Raw genomic sequence first — 15,727 nt, 5'->3', positions numbered from 1 at the left:
GGGGGCTGCTACCTCCTTCTTAAGTGCGTTCTTCTCCCTTTACTCTCAGATCAGACTCCTCTCCAGCTAAATAACTGTCTGGTGGGACATGGGGAGGGGAGGGCTGTGTCATCGGCTGTCAGAGCATGTGACCTGAAATGGACCTGTTCACCAGGTGTTCACCAGGTGTTCTTACAGCCTTGACATGGGATCTGGGTGGAGAACTTGGATACCCATTCCTAGGGAAGCCCTGTCGTCTAATCCTTGTCTTCTGTCTGTCTCCACTCAGTTCTGGCATAAAGCATGCTTTCATTGCGAGACCTGCAAGATGACCCTGAACATGAAGAACTACAAGGGTTATGAGAAGAAGCCTTACTGCAATGCGTGAGTCTCAGGGGGACCCAACACTGTTGTGGACACCCGGCTTCCCTCCCCAGTTCTTTTCCCCTCTGATAGCCCAAGGTGACATTGGAGCATTTGCACACCCTGCTTGATAGGTTGCGATCAAATTGTCCCATCATAGCAGAGGGCTCTCACTGTCCCCATTTTACAGATGAGAGAACAGGCTTGGGGAAAGGAAGGGAGCCTTTCTCAAGATCACATGGCAAGGCCAGTGTGAGCCTGGTTTGTGGACAGCCTCTGGATGGTGTAGTCAGTCTGCTGTGCTCATTGAACAGTTGTGCAAAGGGCACACACAATCGGATTAAGAGACCCATTCTGTGCCTGCTGCAAAGCATCCAGGCTTGGGAGTGAGACTCTCTCCTTGGCCCTCCTCTCATTTGGTGACTCTTTTCCATTGTCCCTTCTAGAAGGTTCTAGACACCTCTTGTTTTATTCTCTTCTCTTTTTTTTTCTTTTTTTGAGAATACAAAACAGATTTACACCTTTATTTTATTTTAGGTGTATAAATGTCTTGTGTATGTATGTGTGTGTATATGGGTGTGTATATGGGTACCACTTGTGTGCCTGGTATTCATGGATACCAGAAGAGGGCATCAGATCCCTTGTAACTGGAGTTATAGGTGGTTGTGAGCCTAGATGTAGGTGCTGCCAGCTGAACCCAGGTCCTCTGCAAAAGCAGCCAGTGCTCTTAACCTCTCAGCCAGCTCCTTTTCTGCCTTGAAAGGAGACTAGAGACACTGTTTGACCGTTATCCTGAGAGTTGCTACCTTAGGTTCTGTTCTGGCCAACTGGAAGCAGGGCTTGGGGAGAGAGGCGGTTGTCTGCTACCCTAGAGGGACACCATCTAGAAGATGAGTCTTCTGCAGTTTCAGAGAGAGCTGAAACTCCATTTTCAAGGGGACTCATAAGTAGCAAGTACAACCTCAGTGTGAACTTTAGATTTCCGGGTTTATGGACTTGCTTCACCATGACCAGCTGGTCTCCCAGTTTTATTCTGTTTAGCCACAGTTTACCAGGAAGGGACACTGGAGACTCTTTGAGGGCTAGCTATCATGGCCCCATCTCTTTGGGGGTTTGAACATTTATTAGACACTTGCTGCCTGCCCTCTGCTATATAATCAACATCTCTCAGGTGCTGGGAACCTGGTTTCTGATATTATCCCAAACCCGAGAGGGAGCATGACTATTGTTCCTTCTGAAAGACCTGTCTCAGGCAGTTTAGAGTAGAGGAAGGACCACAGCTTTTTTTTTTTTTTTTTTTTTTTTTTTTGGTCCCTTAATTCTGAGTTCCCTGGCTCTTCTGCCTCCCCCACCCCAACCCGAAGCCAGTCCAGCCCCAAGGGAAATGGGACATTCTTTGAATTCTTAAGGGCTCACACAAACCCTGATTCTCTGCCACTTCCTCCCCCCCACCCCCCTTTGGAGAGTGGGGTGAGGTTCAGAAAAAAACCCAGGGCACTTAACCCTTTGGGTGCTGGAGTACTTCAGGCTGCTCTGTCTGCCTCCTTTGGGCATCTTCAGGCTGGGCCTCCTTTGCTTGCTTTTTCTCCAGTCAGCTTATTAACCAGTGAGCATCGGAGAGACTAGAAGCAAATGAAGAAGAGGGGAGAGCCTGCAGCAGTCGGGGGATCTGGGCAAAGCAAAGAGATGAAGTCTTCCCCGCGTGGAGAGTCATCAGTTCTCTTCCCTTCCTGACATTCAGCTAGCAGAGTGGGTTGGCATCTTCCTTTACCTCTTCAGCCATTTTTACAGACCCTAATTTCTACCCTATCCAGGTGACCTTTGACCCAGTGGGTGTTTGTTGGGAAGGACATGCATTGGGATGTGTGTATGGGTGTGTGTAGGGGTGGAGGCTGCATGTGTGTGTGTATGTGTGCTCGTGTCCCAGCTGTGCTTCACTCCAGCTGCAGCAGGCTCTTCAGCTGATGCTCCTTGGTGGCTTTGTCCTTGGTGCTGTCTGCTGAGCCCCTCCTCTGAAGCCAAATGCAGCTATGTGGCCTCTGCACCTGCTGGAACTTGAGTTTCCCCTGCCCTAGACCAGAATCCCTGCTATCTGCCAGGCCCTGTGTCAAACTTCATTCCCTCCTGTTTCCAGCTGTCTCTGGTTCTAGTTTCCAGTGGCATTCGGGTTCCTGGATCTTGGGGCTTCTGAGGAATAGCTCCCTCTGCACCCCAGACTCCTTCCAACCTCAGCTGTGCTTGTGGGCCCCAGGCCAGGCCTCCTTCTGCTGAGCACTGCTTCCCTCCACAGGGCTAAGCCTGACTGGGGAAGGTCGTACAGAGCCAGGTGACATCTCCTGGCATTTTGCCAGGGCTCTAGGCCACCCACTGAGTGTGACTCTGGTGTTCAGAGAACTTGTGTGTGCTGCCTGTTTCTGGCCAGTGTCTGAGCCTGAGGGCAGCTAGGCTCTTGTGGAGGAGGAAGGAATGAGAGACGGCCATCCTCTCAGTCTTTCCAGAATTCTAGAAAGTGAACAGTGAAAGGCTTCTGTTTCTCTCCTTGTACCAGACATGTGTGAGGAGGAGTGTGAGCACGGGCTAGGGCTTGCAGCCAGCCCACCTGGTGCTGTGAACCACAGGCATGCAATTATATACTCCTGGAGTGGCCTCCTCCTCACGTGGGGACCTGCTGGGCTCCCACTGAGCTTCTGATGATTCCTTATGGTCAGCTCTCTGATGTAAGGCAAGGGCCACACACTTACCTGCACAGTAGGCCAAAGGCCCCCACCCGTCCACCCCCTCGATACTTTCAGGTGGGTGGGGTGGGCCCGATCTGTTGGCTAGGGAAATACTTATGTCCTGGGTTATTTGTTGTGCAAATTGGAACTTCAGAGCCCTGATTCATGCAAACCTCTCTCACTGGGACCCTACAAACAATCACAGAGTATGGTGCTCAGGGCTGGGGTTGGGATGGAGATGGGGACAAACTGCCTTGGGGACCTGTAGACAAGAGGCCCACTATGGGCTTAGAGGAACTGTCTGGGGAAGGAAGGAAGGGACTCAGTAGTACCTTCTCTCCTCAGACTGACAAAGGACATCTGAGTTCCTGATTCAGTTTTTGTGATCTGTGGGCTAAGGGGCTGAGTTGGGAAGGGCGAAAATGTTCTTTCTGCTGTGGGGACTGTGAATGTACCCATTTCCAGGGCCGTAACTGGGAGTAGTAGGGTTTATCAGTATGCTATATTTTAGCATACTGATCCCAGCCGAAATTTGTTTGGTATTGTTTTGTGAAACTGTCAGATAGCCAGGACTGGTCTTAAACTCACTATGTATGTAGCCAAGGATGACGTTGAACTTAAATATTTGTTTTATTGTGTATGTGTGAAGGGGGAGAGAGAGAGAGGTCAGTGTGAATCCAGGCAGTCGCAAGCCAAGGTGTGTGTGCAATACACGTAAAGTCAGCTTCTCTCTTTCTCCACTGTAGTTCTCAAGTTTGAACTCCTGTTCTCAAGCTGAGCCATCTTGCTCCTTTGCCTGACCTTGAACTGCTGATCCTCCTGCCTCCACCTCCAAGTGCTGAGATGACAGGTGTGTGCCACCAGGACTGGTTGATCGGGGCTGGAGGTTGCGGGCTTTGTGCTGCTAGCTAGGACAAACATTCTACCAGCTGAGCTACCTCTAGGCACAGATGGCCTTGCTGTGTATATAGATCTGGTTGGCCTTGCTACAGTCCTGGGTGGAGCATTTGTGGAATCTCAGGCTTGTCTACCTCCCCCAAATTCTCTGCTTCTTACTGGAGAAATTGAATCAAATGTCTCAGGGAACTGGAAGCAACACAGACATGAGGGCGTCCGTATCTGTGGTATACTGCGGTAAAGGAGGCAAGCAAAACCAGGCAGCCAGAGTGTCAAAGATAGTCATCAGACACCTGTCTCACTCACATAGACATGTCAGGGCCTCAAGGAATTTTGGGGATCACTTCTCTCCCATGAGGTGGCCCTATTTATTGATAAGAAAATTGAGGCCCAATATTTCCATGCCTTATTTAACATGGCAGAATCTTTTTAAATATTCCCAACAGGGAAAAAGTATGGACATTGTTTAAAGTTGCTAGTGAATGAAGAAAAAGAAGTAAAATGTCATGGCTTTTCATTTTGTCTGCAAAGCCTAAGGGCTGGTAAGTTCTTCAGTCTACACTTCATCTTTTGGAGTGCTCATTTTCGCCCATCTGGTCAAACAATGCCTCCTTGTTTTTTTTTTTTTTTTTTTTTCCCTATCCCTGCCACTTTAGTCCTGAAGGCCTCGAGCTGGACTGGTAAGAATCAAGGCTAACGGAGCCTGCACTCTCTCGAGCCTGCACTCTGGAGCCTGCCTGTGTGTGGGCAGTGTTCCTAGCAGGGGCTTTAGGGATCCAGGGCTCTAACAGAGACAGGACGTTTGGGCTTTTTTTTTCTTCTCTCCCTTCCTTTTGGCAAAACCAACAGTTTCTTATTTTTGTGGATGTATTTTTATTCCTCTTTGAACACAAAGCTGTGGTTTTTTTGTTTTGTTTTGTTTTCCAAGAGGTCCCAGCCTGGAAGGGGTAATGTTCCCTGCAAAAATGAGCAGCTGGGCCTTCAGCATCTGTGAGCCTGTCCTTGTTCTGCCCCAGGATACAGCTCCTGAGCACACTGTCCCACAAGCCACTTCATAAAAGTCTTCCTGCTATAAAACAGTGTAGCTCAGGCCCTCGGGGTTAGCTTATCTCCTGGGATGGAGGCTGCTTCTCTTGATCCCTTAGGCCATTGTCCTCTCAAGGGTTTCAAAGGTCAGGCTGGGCTTCAAGGATGAAGGACTTTGGTTTGGCTGTAGTTCTGCCAAGTATCCCTTCCTGGGAGCTGGAGCTGGACCAGAGCCCATCCACCCCAACAGGTCTGAATGCCCTCATCTGGCCAGGCAGCTGTGGGGCAGGTTAAAGTGCACTGAGCGAAGTCTCTATCCTTGAATCCAAGCTCTGGTTCCCTATATGCAAAATCGGTGCCCTGATAACGCTGCCTTTTCCAGCCTAGAGCCTGTGGCGTGTCTGGGGAGAGGTTGTACACCTGACAGCCTATAGAGGACCTGAGCAGTGAGCCTGTGTGTGGGGTTTCCCCAGCAGCTGCCCTTCTGACCACCACAGAGTCTTCCTGCTTTCACCTTCCTGATGCTAGGCAGCTTCCTTGTCCCTCCCTCCCCACCCAGCTTTCTGTCCTATTGGCCTCTCTATGTCTCCACTTCCCCCCTCCTCCCAGAGCTATCACTGGCAAAGACTGGTCTATGATGAGGCCCCTAGCGAAGGTGTCACACTCTCTGGGAATGATTAATAAGAGGCTAGCCCAGGAAGGGACAAAGAACAGCTGTAAGAGGCTAGCCCAGGAAGGGACAAAGAACAGCTCTTCTCTGTGAACTCGGCTCTATCTCTGTTCCTTACTAACACTGTCCCCTCATTTTGTTTCTTTGGGAGCCTGAAGATCTGGCTGGGATGGAGGGTTGGTGGTCCCAACTGTTTCCGAAGCTACACTGATAGTGTTCCTGTTGCACACCCCCATCCCTGCCCCCTAAATCCGAAAGTGAAGGCATGACTTCAACCTGGGGTCTGAGAGGGCAGAGGAAAGTCGAATTCTGAGCATTGGTTTCTGCAGGATCACCTGGCGTCCTCTTCAAAGACCACCCTGTTGGGGGAGGGGAGCAGCACCGATGCTGTGGTATCCTGCCTTCTAGAAACAAATCTGAGCATAACTGTCTACAAGAAACCAGCCCAGGCCCCTTGGGCATCTCCCTGGTGGAGGATACTCTTGTAGTCTGTCTTCCCCTGCCCCCATACCCCATAGACCCCTCTCTCCCTCCTTCCTCTCTCCCTTTCTCTGCTCTCCTGCCTGGAGCTGAGGATGAGGTTGCCATGGGAACCTGAAGCACAGCAGCTAGCAGGAGAAGGGAAAGGCAGCGATGTCTTACCCAGGGTTGGGGGCTGTGTGTGTGTGTGTGGGGGGGTGGACTGGGCTGACCCGTCAGGAGTCATGTAGTCCTTGTGGTGCCCGTCCTCTGCCTGAGGTTGAGTGTAGCAGTTCAATGGAGTGTCTTAACCTACTCGAACTGATACAGGATTAAATTCCTTCCCCAATCTTAGCACTAGAGTCCACGTCTAGGCTGCCCCCTCCCCTCATTAACATTCCTGTTCTAAGGGGTTGAGAAGACAATGGTGGCTACAAAGAGGTGAAGTCTCCCCACCCCCAATTCCATCTGAAGCCTCTGGTGCCTGGGATCTTCTGATGGGGTACAGGGTGTGACAGGGGCAGGGCCAGGGGAGGAGGTGTGAACTCGGAGGCTCCAGAGCTGCCAGCTCTGTATCCAGGAAATGCTTGTCAATGTGGAGGACACACCTTTGTAGTAGTCACTCCGAGGCAGACGCTGTGCAGTAGCTGAAGACCTGGGGAGAGGGCGTGGCAGTCTGAGCACGTGTCTGGCTGTCCCTGAGCCAATGGAGATGGCTTTCTGCCTTAAGTCTGTATATGAAGCCAAATGAGAACAATTTCTCCAGGGTTTGTGGATGGCTTCTGTGGATGGGTGCGTTTTGAGTTCCTGTCTTCAGCTCTTTAGGCTGCCTTCACCCTGTCCAACATAATGACTTGGCCCTGTACACGTGGCCAAAGCTACCTGGATCCTGTATCCCTTGCTTCTGCTGTGTGAATCTCTATTGACAGTTACCCAGTTCACCCTGGTCTATGTTCCACTTCCCTTCAGAGTGGGCCCAGTTTGTATGAAGGGTCCTTTCTGAAGCTCTGTCTCCTAGCGTCTCAGGACCAGCCAGCTCTTCTAGAGATCTCTCTTCCATTCCTTCTGTTCATTTCTTGTCTCTAGGAGCAGAGTCTACCTTAATCCTCCCTGTCCTGGATGGGAGCAGGAATTTTGGATGGGCTCCTGAGCTGCAGGGTACCGGGCCAGACCTGGGGGCGGGACCTTGCCTTTGCTTGTCTCCATCCACATCTGTTTCTGCTGCCAGCTGCATGCAGGCACCGTGCTTGCTTTTCTCATCCAGCTTCCTCATTTTTCTGAGGGAGCTGTTTATCTGGTTGACTGGGATGGCCGGAACTCACATTGGCATCGCCTGGGCCTAAGACAATGACATCACCATGGAGGTGAAGCTGGTCACCTCGAAAGAGTCCATCACTGTGTCCCTTCTGGTCACGCCTTCTTTGGTTGAGTCCACTCCACCCTAGGTGGCCCAGAGGGCTATGATACATTCACAGGGTGGTGCAGGTGGCAGTCATGACTTCCTGTGGGCACGATGGCCAGCCGGCAAGGGTCATACTTGGAAAAAGGACCATGGGGCCATCTTTTTCTTATCTGGTGCCTGTGAATCTGTGAGTCAGGGGGTTTGCACTGGTCACAGATGTGATGGGTGCAGCCACCTAGAACTAAACATGGTCACGTCAGGCTTTTCAATGCGATGTCTGCTTGAGAAGCCACCCACCAGGTCCCTGAGGTAGATGAAGGTCACATGGACCCAAACTATTCTAGCACTAAACACAGACTTGCCTGTCCTCTGGTTGGTTTACCTGAGGACCTCAGGGGACACCAGGGGTGAAGAGCTCTCTAGCCCTAGATCGGCTTCAGCACCTGGTATGACGTTTGTTAACTCAAGTGTTTGTTGATCTTCAGTTGCCTTTCTGGAAGTGTGGATAATTCAATGGACAAATGATCAAAAGTCTCTCCACTCATGGAGAATCAGGAAGGGAGCGTCCATGTGACAAGGACAGCTGAGTGAGGGCTATGCATAGTTTACCTTGTGCAGTAAGGATGACATCCTTCAAGTCCCTGCAGGCTAGATTTTGGGCCACGTCTAGGCCGGCTTCTTCTGGGGGGGTCAGAATTCTGCTCTGTTTCTGTGTCTTGATCATTTGACCTCTCTAACGCATTTGTTCTCCTGTCTGTCAAAGTGGGTAACAACACTGAGGTAAGGTGACTGACGATTTGATAACTAAGTCACAGAAGTAGCCCTTAGCCCAGGACAACAACACTGGCCGTTCTTACCTGTCACTTAGGGTGACTGGCCACAAGCAGATCTTCCCACTTACCTGTGAGTTGGACCATGCTGGACACAGTATTCCCTCTGTCTTTCTCTTTTGTTTTTCTTGGTTTCAGGGTTTCTCTGGTTTCCTGGCTATCCTGGAACAAACTCTGTAGCCCAGGCTAGCCTCAAACCCACTGATCCACCTGCCTCCCTCTCCTGAGGGCTGAGATCAAAGGCACATGCCACCACCATCCTGTAATGCATTTTTTTTTTTTATCACAATGACAGGAAGCCTCCTGAGTGTTTTAGTCTAGTTTTCCTTCAGTCTTGGGTCCCTCATGCTCCTTTGTGTGTTTGATCTCTACTGCCAGAAGTCTCAGCTTTGACCCTGTACCCATCTGCATGTCTGACTAGGCTGGCTCTCTTGGGTGGCCTGTCCCTGGGATCCTCTATGGGGGACTCCAAAGCATGGATCATCTGAAACAAGTATTCTGCAATCCTCAGAAGCCTCCCCGTGGGCCAGAACAGTTCTGTCTGCCAGGCAGCTACTCAGACCTGCTGTGGCTTGCCCTCTCAGCTGGTCTAGGCTGTGCCTGGGAAGCCCCTGGTTCCCTTCAACATTGACAAGCAGGCAGGGGCTGCTCAGCGATAAGAGAAGCTCACTACCTTGTCTTTGCTCTGAGTGACGCCTGATCCACTCTCTGTCCCACAGACACTACCCCAAGCAGTCCTTCACCATGGTGGCCGACACTCCGGAAAACCTCCGCCTCAAGCAACAGAGCGAGCTGCAGAGTCAGGTGAGAGAGAGCCCAGCGCTCTGGAGCTGGTGGAAGGGGAGGGGGTTGTGTAACTGGATTGGGCCAGGGCACTTGTGGTCTCTTGTAAGGCCTGAGGGTGCTGAAATCCCAGGCTGGCCTGTCTCCCCGCCCCCACCCTGACTCAGTTACTTCACACTTCCTGATTTGTGCAGAGGTCCAGGAGGGCATAAATACCACCCTCCTACCTGAAGTTGGTTGGAGAGGTGTGGACATCTGTTTGACTCTGCTAGGGGTCCTAGAGCCTGCTGCTCTGTCCCTTGCTGCCATCCCCTTCACACCTGACACCGAAGGGCTTGGAACCGACCAAAAACGCACCAGTCTGCGTTACACAGCCTGTCCTCTGTAACTGTGTCTCAAGACCTTTTGGTGTCTTGGAGGGAGGGCCGTGTGAGGGGCCTGGTCCTCCCATCTCTTTAGCTTGGCTTTCCTAAGTGGCACAGGCTACTACAATAGAGAAGGAGACATCATATGCCCTGGCTCAGAGAGGAAGACTCTGTTCTTCAGGGACACTGAGCTGCACTGTCCTAGGTGCTCTGGAGCCCAGAGAGCCTGCCAGGAACCAGCCTGGCCTGCCTCAGCCAGGATTAAAGGATTAAGTTAGAGAATACAGTGGGGGAATTTACAGTGAGTTGGCAAGGTGCCCAGGTTGGTGCCACCTGGGCCACAAGGGCTCGCTCCTCACAGACCCTTGCAGGACTGCTTCAGGTGTTTTTGTTTGTTCTGAGATGATAATGTCACATAACCCTCTTAAGAAATTGCCTTGGAGGCTGGAAGACAGCTCAGAACTCACGTCATTAACAACGTTTGTAACTCCAGCTCTGGGGATCTGAAGCCTCTGACCTCCCGGCATCTGCGCTCACATGTGTTCATGTGCATAACCTCATGGAAACATGCATCTACATGTAATTAAACAGAAAAAAATCTTAGGAGGTAAAAAAAAAAAAGAGAGAATAGTAATGAATCCTCCTCCTCACAACTCCATCTCCCCAGTGCCAGGATTGCAGGCTACACCACTTTATGGTTTTCTATATATTACCTGAAGGAAACAGTTGCCCTCTCCTTAAGAAGCACGATAGTCCCCAGTGCAGCTGAGAACGTGGGAGACCTCAAAGTGGTGTGGTTACTGCTCCTTTCTGGTCCTCAATGCAACTTCGAGGGCAGGTTTGGGATCAGTTCCCTCTCTGTCCCTGCTTGCAAAGTGTTCAAGGCTATATTGAGGGAAGTTGCCGTATCTGGGCTCCGGTGTTTTCCCTCCCACACAGGAGTGTGCCCTTGAGTGTGTGTAGTCCTCCAGTGTGTTCCACAGCACAGGCAGCTGCTTGTCTCTTAGTAGTTCCTGCGGCAGCTGCTCCAGATGACTCCAAATGACGGATGCAATGGTCCAGCAGGCAGGGAGAGGGGTCAGAGGGCCAGATGCCTGGGCCAGGCAAAAGATCTCCGCCTCCTCCTCCCCTTCCTCTTCCTCCTCCTCCTCCTCTTCCTCCTCCTCCTCTTGCTTTTCTCTTCTTTTTTTCTTTCTACATCCTACTGCAAGGAGAAACCCAACCCACTTGCCCTTGGGAACCTACAAGAGCTCACCTCAGTTTTTTTTGTTTTTTTTTGTTTTTGTTTTTTTTTTGCTTCTGTAATGTGACCCCTGTAGGGTGGGGCTGAAATCAAAAGGCAGCCAGCCAGCCCTACTCCCCGTGCCTGCATGCAGGGGCATCAGGGTTGGCCTTGCTGTTTGTAGGCTGCTCGGCACCCTACACACAGACTTGGAGGTTCCTAGACTATCCGGGGACTGCTGTGGGCTGCTGTGGGCTGCTGCAGCATTCTCTGAGCTTCTCACTGAGGGACAGGCCATGTGTGTGTCAGTCCTCACCACCTCAATGTCAAAAAGTGAAGAGTCTTTTTTGGAGCTGCCTCTTTGGTTGTTGACTTCTTTTTTTTTTTTTTTTTTTTGTTATTGTTATTGTTTTTTTGAGCTGGGGTCTCACTGTATCCTTGGCTGGTCTGGAGTTCCCTATGAGATGGATTCTCCTGTCTCAGCCTCCTGGGTCCTGGAATTTTAGAAGTAAGCCCCCATTCCTAGACGAAGAAGAGGCTGTTCTTATTATGGAGATGGAGTTACTAAGATTTAGAGAACCCATGCTGATCAAGGCTCACCATCTTTCTTATCTAGCCACAGTTTCCCCCCCCACACCCCCGTCTGTCCATCCATCCGTCTGTCTGTCTGTCTGTCTGTCTGTCTGTCTATCGTCAGGGGACTCTGTATAACTCCTTGTCTCTCGGCACCGCTTGTCCAGCCCACAGGAGGGCAAATTAGGGTACAGCTGGACCTGTTCTCTAGAACTGACTGCCCATCACACCAGCTTGAAGGAGGTTGACCCGGACTGGCCTCAAACCTCTGTTAATCCTTCAAACTCAGCCTCCTGTGGGTTGGGATTACTGGTTTTGTGCCTGTGCCCAGACCAGGCAGGGGTGCCCTGAAGGCTTCCTCTGCTAAGTTAGGCACCAGCAGGGTAAAGCTAACAAAGCCAATGGACTGTAGCTTTGGGACGGTGCCACACTGGAGGGTCTGTGTGACCCCAGTCAACAGGGTGGGAGGTGAAGGAATTGACCGGCTGCATTGGAAACACAGATCTGTTCCTGGACCTGGGGACATGGAGGACCATGTGAAAAGGAAAGCGCTGGAAAGTCTGTCTCTCCCACCATCTACCATCTTTGCAGTCTGAGCCATTTGTTTGTTTGTTGTTTGTTTCTTTCTTTCTTTCCCTCTTGTAGTTTTTTTCTCTCTCTGTAGTGAAATAGAGATAGAAACCCATTTGCCTGAAAGTTGGGGGCTGGGCCCATCGCTAAGGGCTTGGGAGGACAGGCCTGGCTGGCTGGCCTACTGATAGATCTGTGGCTACGGTGGGGGCAGGGCTAGCTAGAGATTTGTGTGACTGCCTGGAAGCAAAGTGGGAACCTTCCTCTCTATCCCTGCCCCACCCCACCCAGCAGGGCATCCTGGGCTCCTTCCAGGGCTGCCTGCTTCCTGGCCCAGCTTCATGTGTGGGTTTTTTTTCCTTTGGGGAGCTGCCTGGGCCATTTCTGCTTTGTTCTTCCATGGCTATATTGGTCCTGAAATGGTGTTTTGGGTGTTTGGAATATCTGTAACCTCCCCAACCACAGAGCTGCCCAGAAATAATACTCTTGGGTGGTGCCATCAAAACTGGCAGTTGTCCCCAGCTCCCCTCTTCTCACTGGATGCCCACTAAATAGAGACAGTATATTTGCGGTACAGCCAGAATAGGGGATGTGTGACCGAGTCCAGGCCCTCTCCCAGGCAGATGTGCCGGGAGTGTCTCTCTGTTGTTCTTCTGTTCCTCGTCACCTTTATAGAGTGTTTCAGGAAATGTCGTGTGTGTGTGTGTGTGTGTGTGTGTGTGTGTGTGTGTGTGCGTGTGCGCGCGTGTGCGCGAGGTCGAGCTTCCCCCACTCCCACCCCATGCCTCTCCCTCCCCCACTCCCACCCCCATGCCTCTCCCTCCCCCACTCCCACCCCCTTGCCTCTCCCTCCCCCACTCCCACCCCCATGCCTCTCCCTCCCCCACTCCCACCCCCTTGCCTCTCCCTCCCCCACTCCCACCCCCATGTCTCTCCCTCCCCTACTCCCACCCCCATGCCTCTCCCTCCTCTTGGGGCAGGTTCTCACTCCTGCTTGAATCCTGTGACCTGGGCATTAGCAGCGCTTTCTGCTTGAGTGTAGTAGTACCTATGTGTAATCCCGAATGGAAAAGACGAGGGAGAGCGCTCCATTGGTAAAATTCTTGCCCCTTCAAGTCCTCAGCACCTAGGTAAAAAAATGTCAGATGCCCATGCTTATAACCCCTCAGTGGGGAGGTTAAACTAGAGGATCCCTCCCCCCCCAGGGGGGGCGGTCCTCTGTTCAGATCGGTGAGCTCCATGGTGATGAGAAACCCTGTCTTAAAGGAGGTGGGTAGTGTTCCTGAGACATCTGAGCTTGCATGCCTTTTCGCATACACATGTGTGCGCACACACACAGCCATGAACATAAACAATGAACGAGCATACATGTACAGAAATCTTAAAAATGCTCGAATAGTTTGAGCCAGGTTTGGTGATGCGTATACTTGGGTGTCCAAGGCCAGCCTGGTTTGCATGGTGAGTTTAAGAGAAGCCTAGGCTATATATATGGAGAACTGTCTCATTGTATTTTCAAGATAGACTTTCTCAGTGTAGCCCTGGCTGTCCTGGAACTTACTTTGTAGACCAGGCTGGTCTCGAACTCAGATCTGCTGCCTCTGCCTCCCAAACCCTGGGACTAAAGGCGTGCACCACCACCATTCAGCAGCCCTTATTGCCAGAACCAGCAGTCTAAAGTTGAGTCTTAGATTACCCACACTGGCTGTGTCTTGGGTGTCGTCATTTAGCCCCCTGCCACAGGGCCTCCATGTATAAACTGGCGATCATCTTCCAAGTTAGCCTGTGGGGCCGTTAGTATGTATTAGGTGTTTGCCACTCTTGGCATGGTGTCAGAGCTTAACACATTTCCTTTTCCTGTTCTCTCCGAAGGGAGAGGAAGTGGATGCGTTGACTTTGACCTCCCCTCCCAGCTCTGATCTTTCATTAGCTCTTCACAGCTGTGAGCCTGATGTAAAATCCAGTTGCTTTTTCAGAGGGGAATTGGCTACACAGTCGGGGTCCGAGATGAGTAGAAATGGTTGGTAGTGTTCTGGGTTGTTTTGACAGCTTCACTACTTATCCCTGACTGGCCTGGGACTTGCTATGTAGCCCAAGAGTGCCTGGGACTCCTACCTCTGCCTGGGGTTAGAGACACGCACATCCCCCAGCTCCTATCCCCCACCCCCCAACTTTTTGAGAGAGAGATAAGTGTTTTGCTTTGTAACACAGGCTGGCTTAGAACTTTCAATCCTGCCCTTGTCTCACTGGTCTTACCGTGTGCTGCCAAGCTACTGGCTTCTTCTGCTGGGTCACAAGAGATGATGTGTCTGCATTCAGTTCATTCTTTATCTGGCAAACGATAGTGTGTGGCTGCTCTCAGCCGGAATAAATGAGAGAGAGTAATCAAACTTACCCGGGAAAGGTAGATCTTCATGGATACTGGCTGTCTGGGCATCACGCCCAATGCTGCTGTGGGAATTTCCAGAGAGGGAGGCCCTGGCAGCACCAAGCAGGGACAGAGATATCTGGCCAAAGTTCAGGCCCTGTTGTGGCCAAACTGACAAGAGGCTTGAGCGAGCTGGCAGGCCCTGCGCCCCCCCCCCCCGCCACCCCCCCCCCCAGCTACCCTGTCACAGCCGCTGAGCCATCCAAATGCAAGCACTCTTGCATGGGTGAAGGGAGAGTCTGATTGAGGGGTATCCCCTTTAGAGACTAGCTAGCCTGTTCTCCTTTCCTACACACCAAACTCAAGAGGAGCACTGGCTTGCCTTGGGACCTGTGGCCACACTGTGTGACACCCAGGCTCTCCTGCCCCCCACCCCCCACCCCCGCCTCCTGTGTTAGTGTAAAATGGATTATCCTTTCCCAGCAAGGAGGAAAGGTGATCCCTAAGCCTGGGAAACAGTTGATGTCATTGCAGTGTTGCCATGGCAATTGTTCCCTGGATTAGGGGCCTGACCAAGCCAGGAAACTGGAGGGAGCGGGGCTTGGCATTGGCTCAGCACAGTCACCCTCATGTGGTGTCCAGCACAGCACTTCTGCCTCAGCACAGTTGACACCATTGCTTTCCCATCTAACAGATGTGGAACCTGAGACTTCAGAGGTTAAGCCACTGGCCCAAGATAACACAGCAGGTTGGAGATTGGGCCTATCAGTCCAAGCTCCTTCTGATCCCTGGCCCATATTTAGTGACAGGAAAGTCTCCTGTCTTCTGACATGAAAGAGAGAGAGAGAGACTCAGATCATACTGTATAAACTGGGCTTGCCTCAAACTCATGATCCTCCTGTCCCTGTCTTTAGCCATAAGAGTATAGACATCTGTCACCATGCTCAGCTTGTGTGTGTGTGTGTGTGTGCGCGCGCGCGCGCGCGCGCGCACGCATTAGGGCATGTATGTCTGCATATGCATATTTTGAAACAGTCTCATGTACCCCAGACTGGCTATGTATGTATGTATGTATGTATGTATGTATCTATCTATCTATCTATCTATCTATCTATCTATCTATCTATCTCACAGATTGTCCTCTGCCTCCCTAGGGTTGGGATTATAGGTGTGTATTACCATCCTGGGTTTTCTTGTGGGCTTGCTTTTGTTGTTGTTATTTGTTTTGTTTGTTTGCTTTTTTTTTTTTTCTTTTGTATAGACCAGGCTGGCCTTGAACTCACTAAGATCAGCCTGTCTTTGCCCCCAAACGCTGGGATTAAAGGTGTTCACTACTACTACCTGGCATTTTTTCATGTTTTCACTAGTATCTGTGCTGACTTTTTTAACAGGATGCCGAGGCTGAGTGGACCCTTCTGGTTCGCTGCAGTCTCTGTTCTTTGCGGATGTCTTTTTTTTCTAAAGGGTTTTCTAGTAGTAACATGCCATGTCAGGCCTTCTAGATGA

At 51.2% G+C, this 15,727-nt stretch overlaps 1 protein-coding gene across 1 annotated transcript in view; it reads left to right on the top strand.

Annotated features, from left to right (window-relative positions):
• The window catches only part of Lasp1 (LIM and SH3 protein 1), a 39,404-nt gene that overhangs the window by 7,405 nt on the left and 16,272 nt on the right, over positions 1 to 15,727 (top strand). The window contains exons 2-3 of the mRNA XM_028755104.1: positions 269 to 363; positions 9,063 to 9,147. Of these exons, the coding sequence (XP_028610937.1) occupies positions 269 to 363; positions 9,063 to 9,147 (180 nt within the window). The remainder of the gene's footprint in view (positions 1 to 268; positions 364 to 9,062; positions 9,148 to 15,727) is intronic.

Source organism: Grammomys surdaster, unplaced genomic scaffold (genome assembly GCF_004785775.1).
Source record: "Grammomys surdaster isolate TR1022 unplaced genomic scaffold, NIH_TR_1.0 126048, whole genome shotgun sequence".
Taxonomy (NCBI): Eukaryota; Metazoa; Chordata; class Mammalia; order Rodentia; family Muridae; genus Grammomys; species Grammomys surdaster.
The sequence above is the reverse complement of the archived record's forward strand: the minus strand, read 5'-3'. Positions and strand labels throughout refer to the sequence as shown.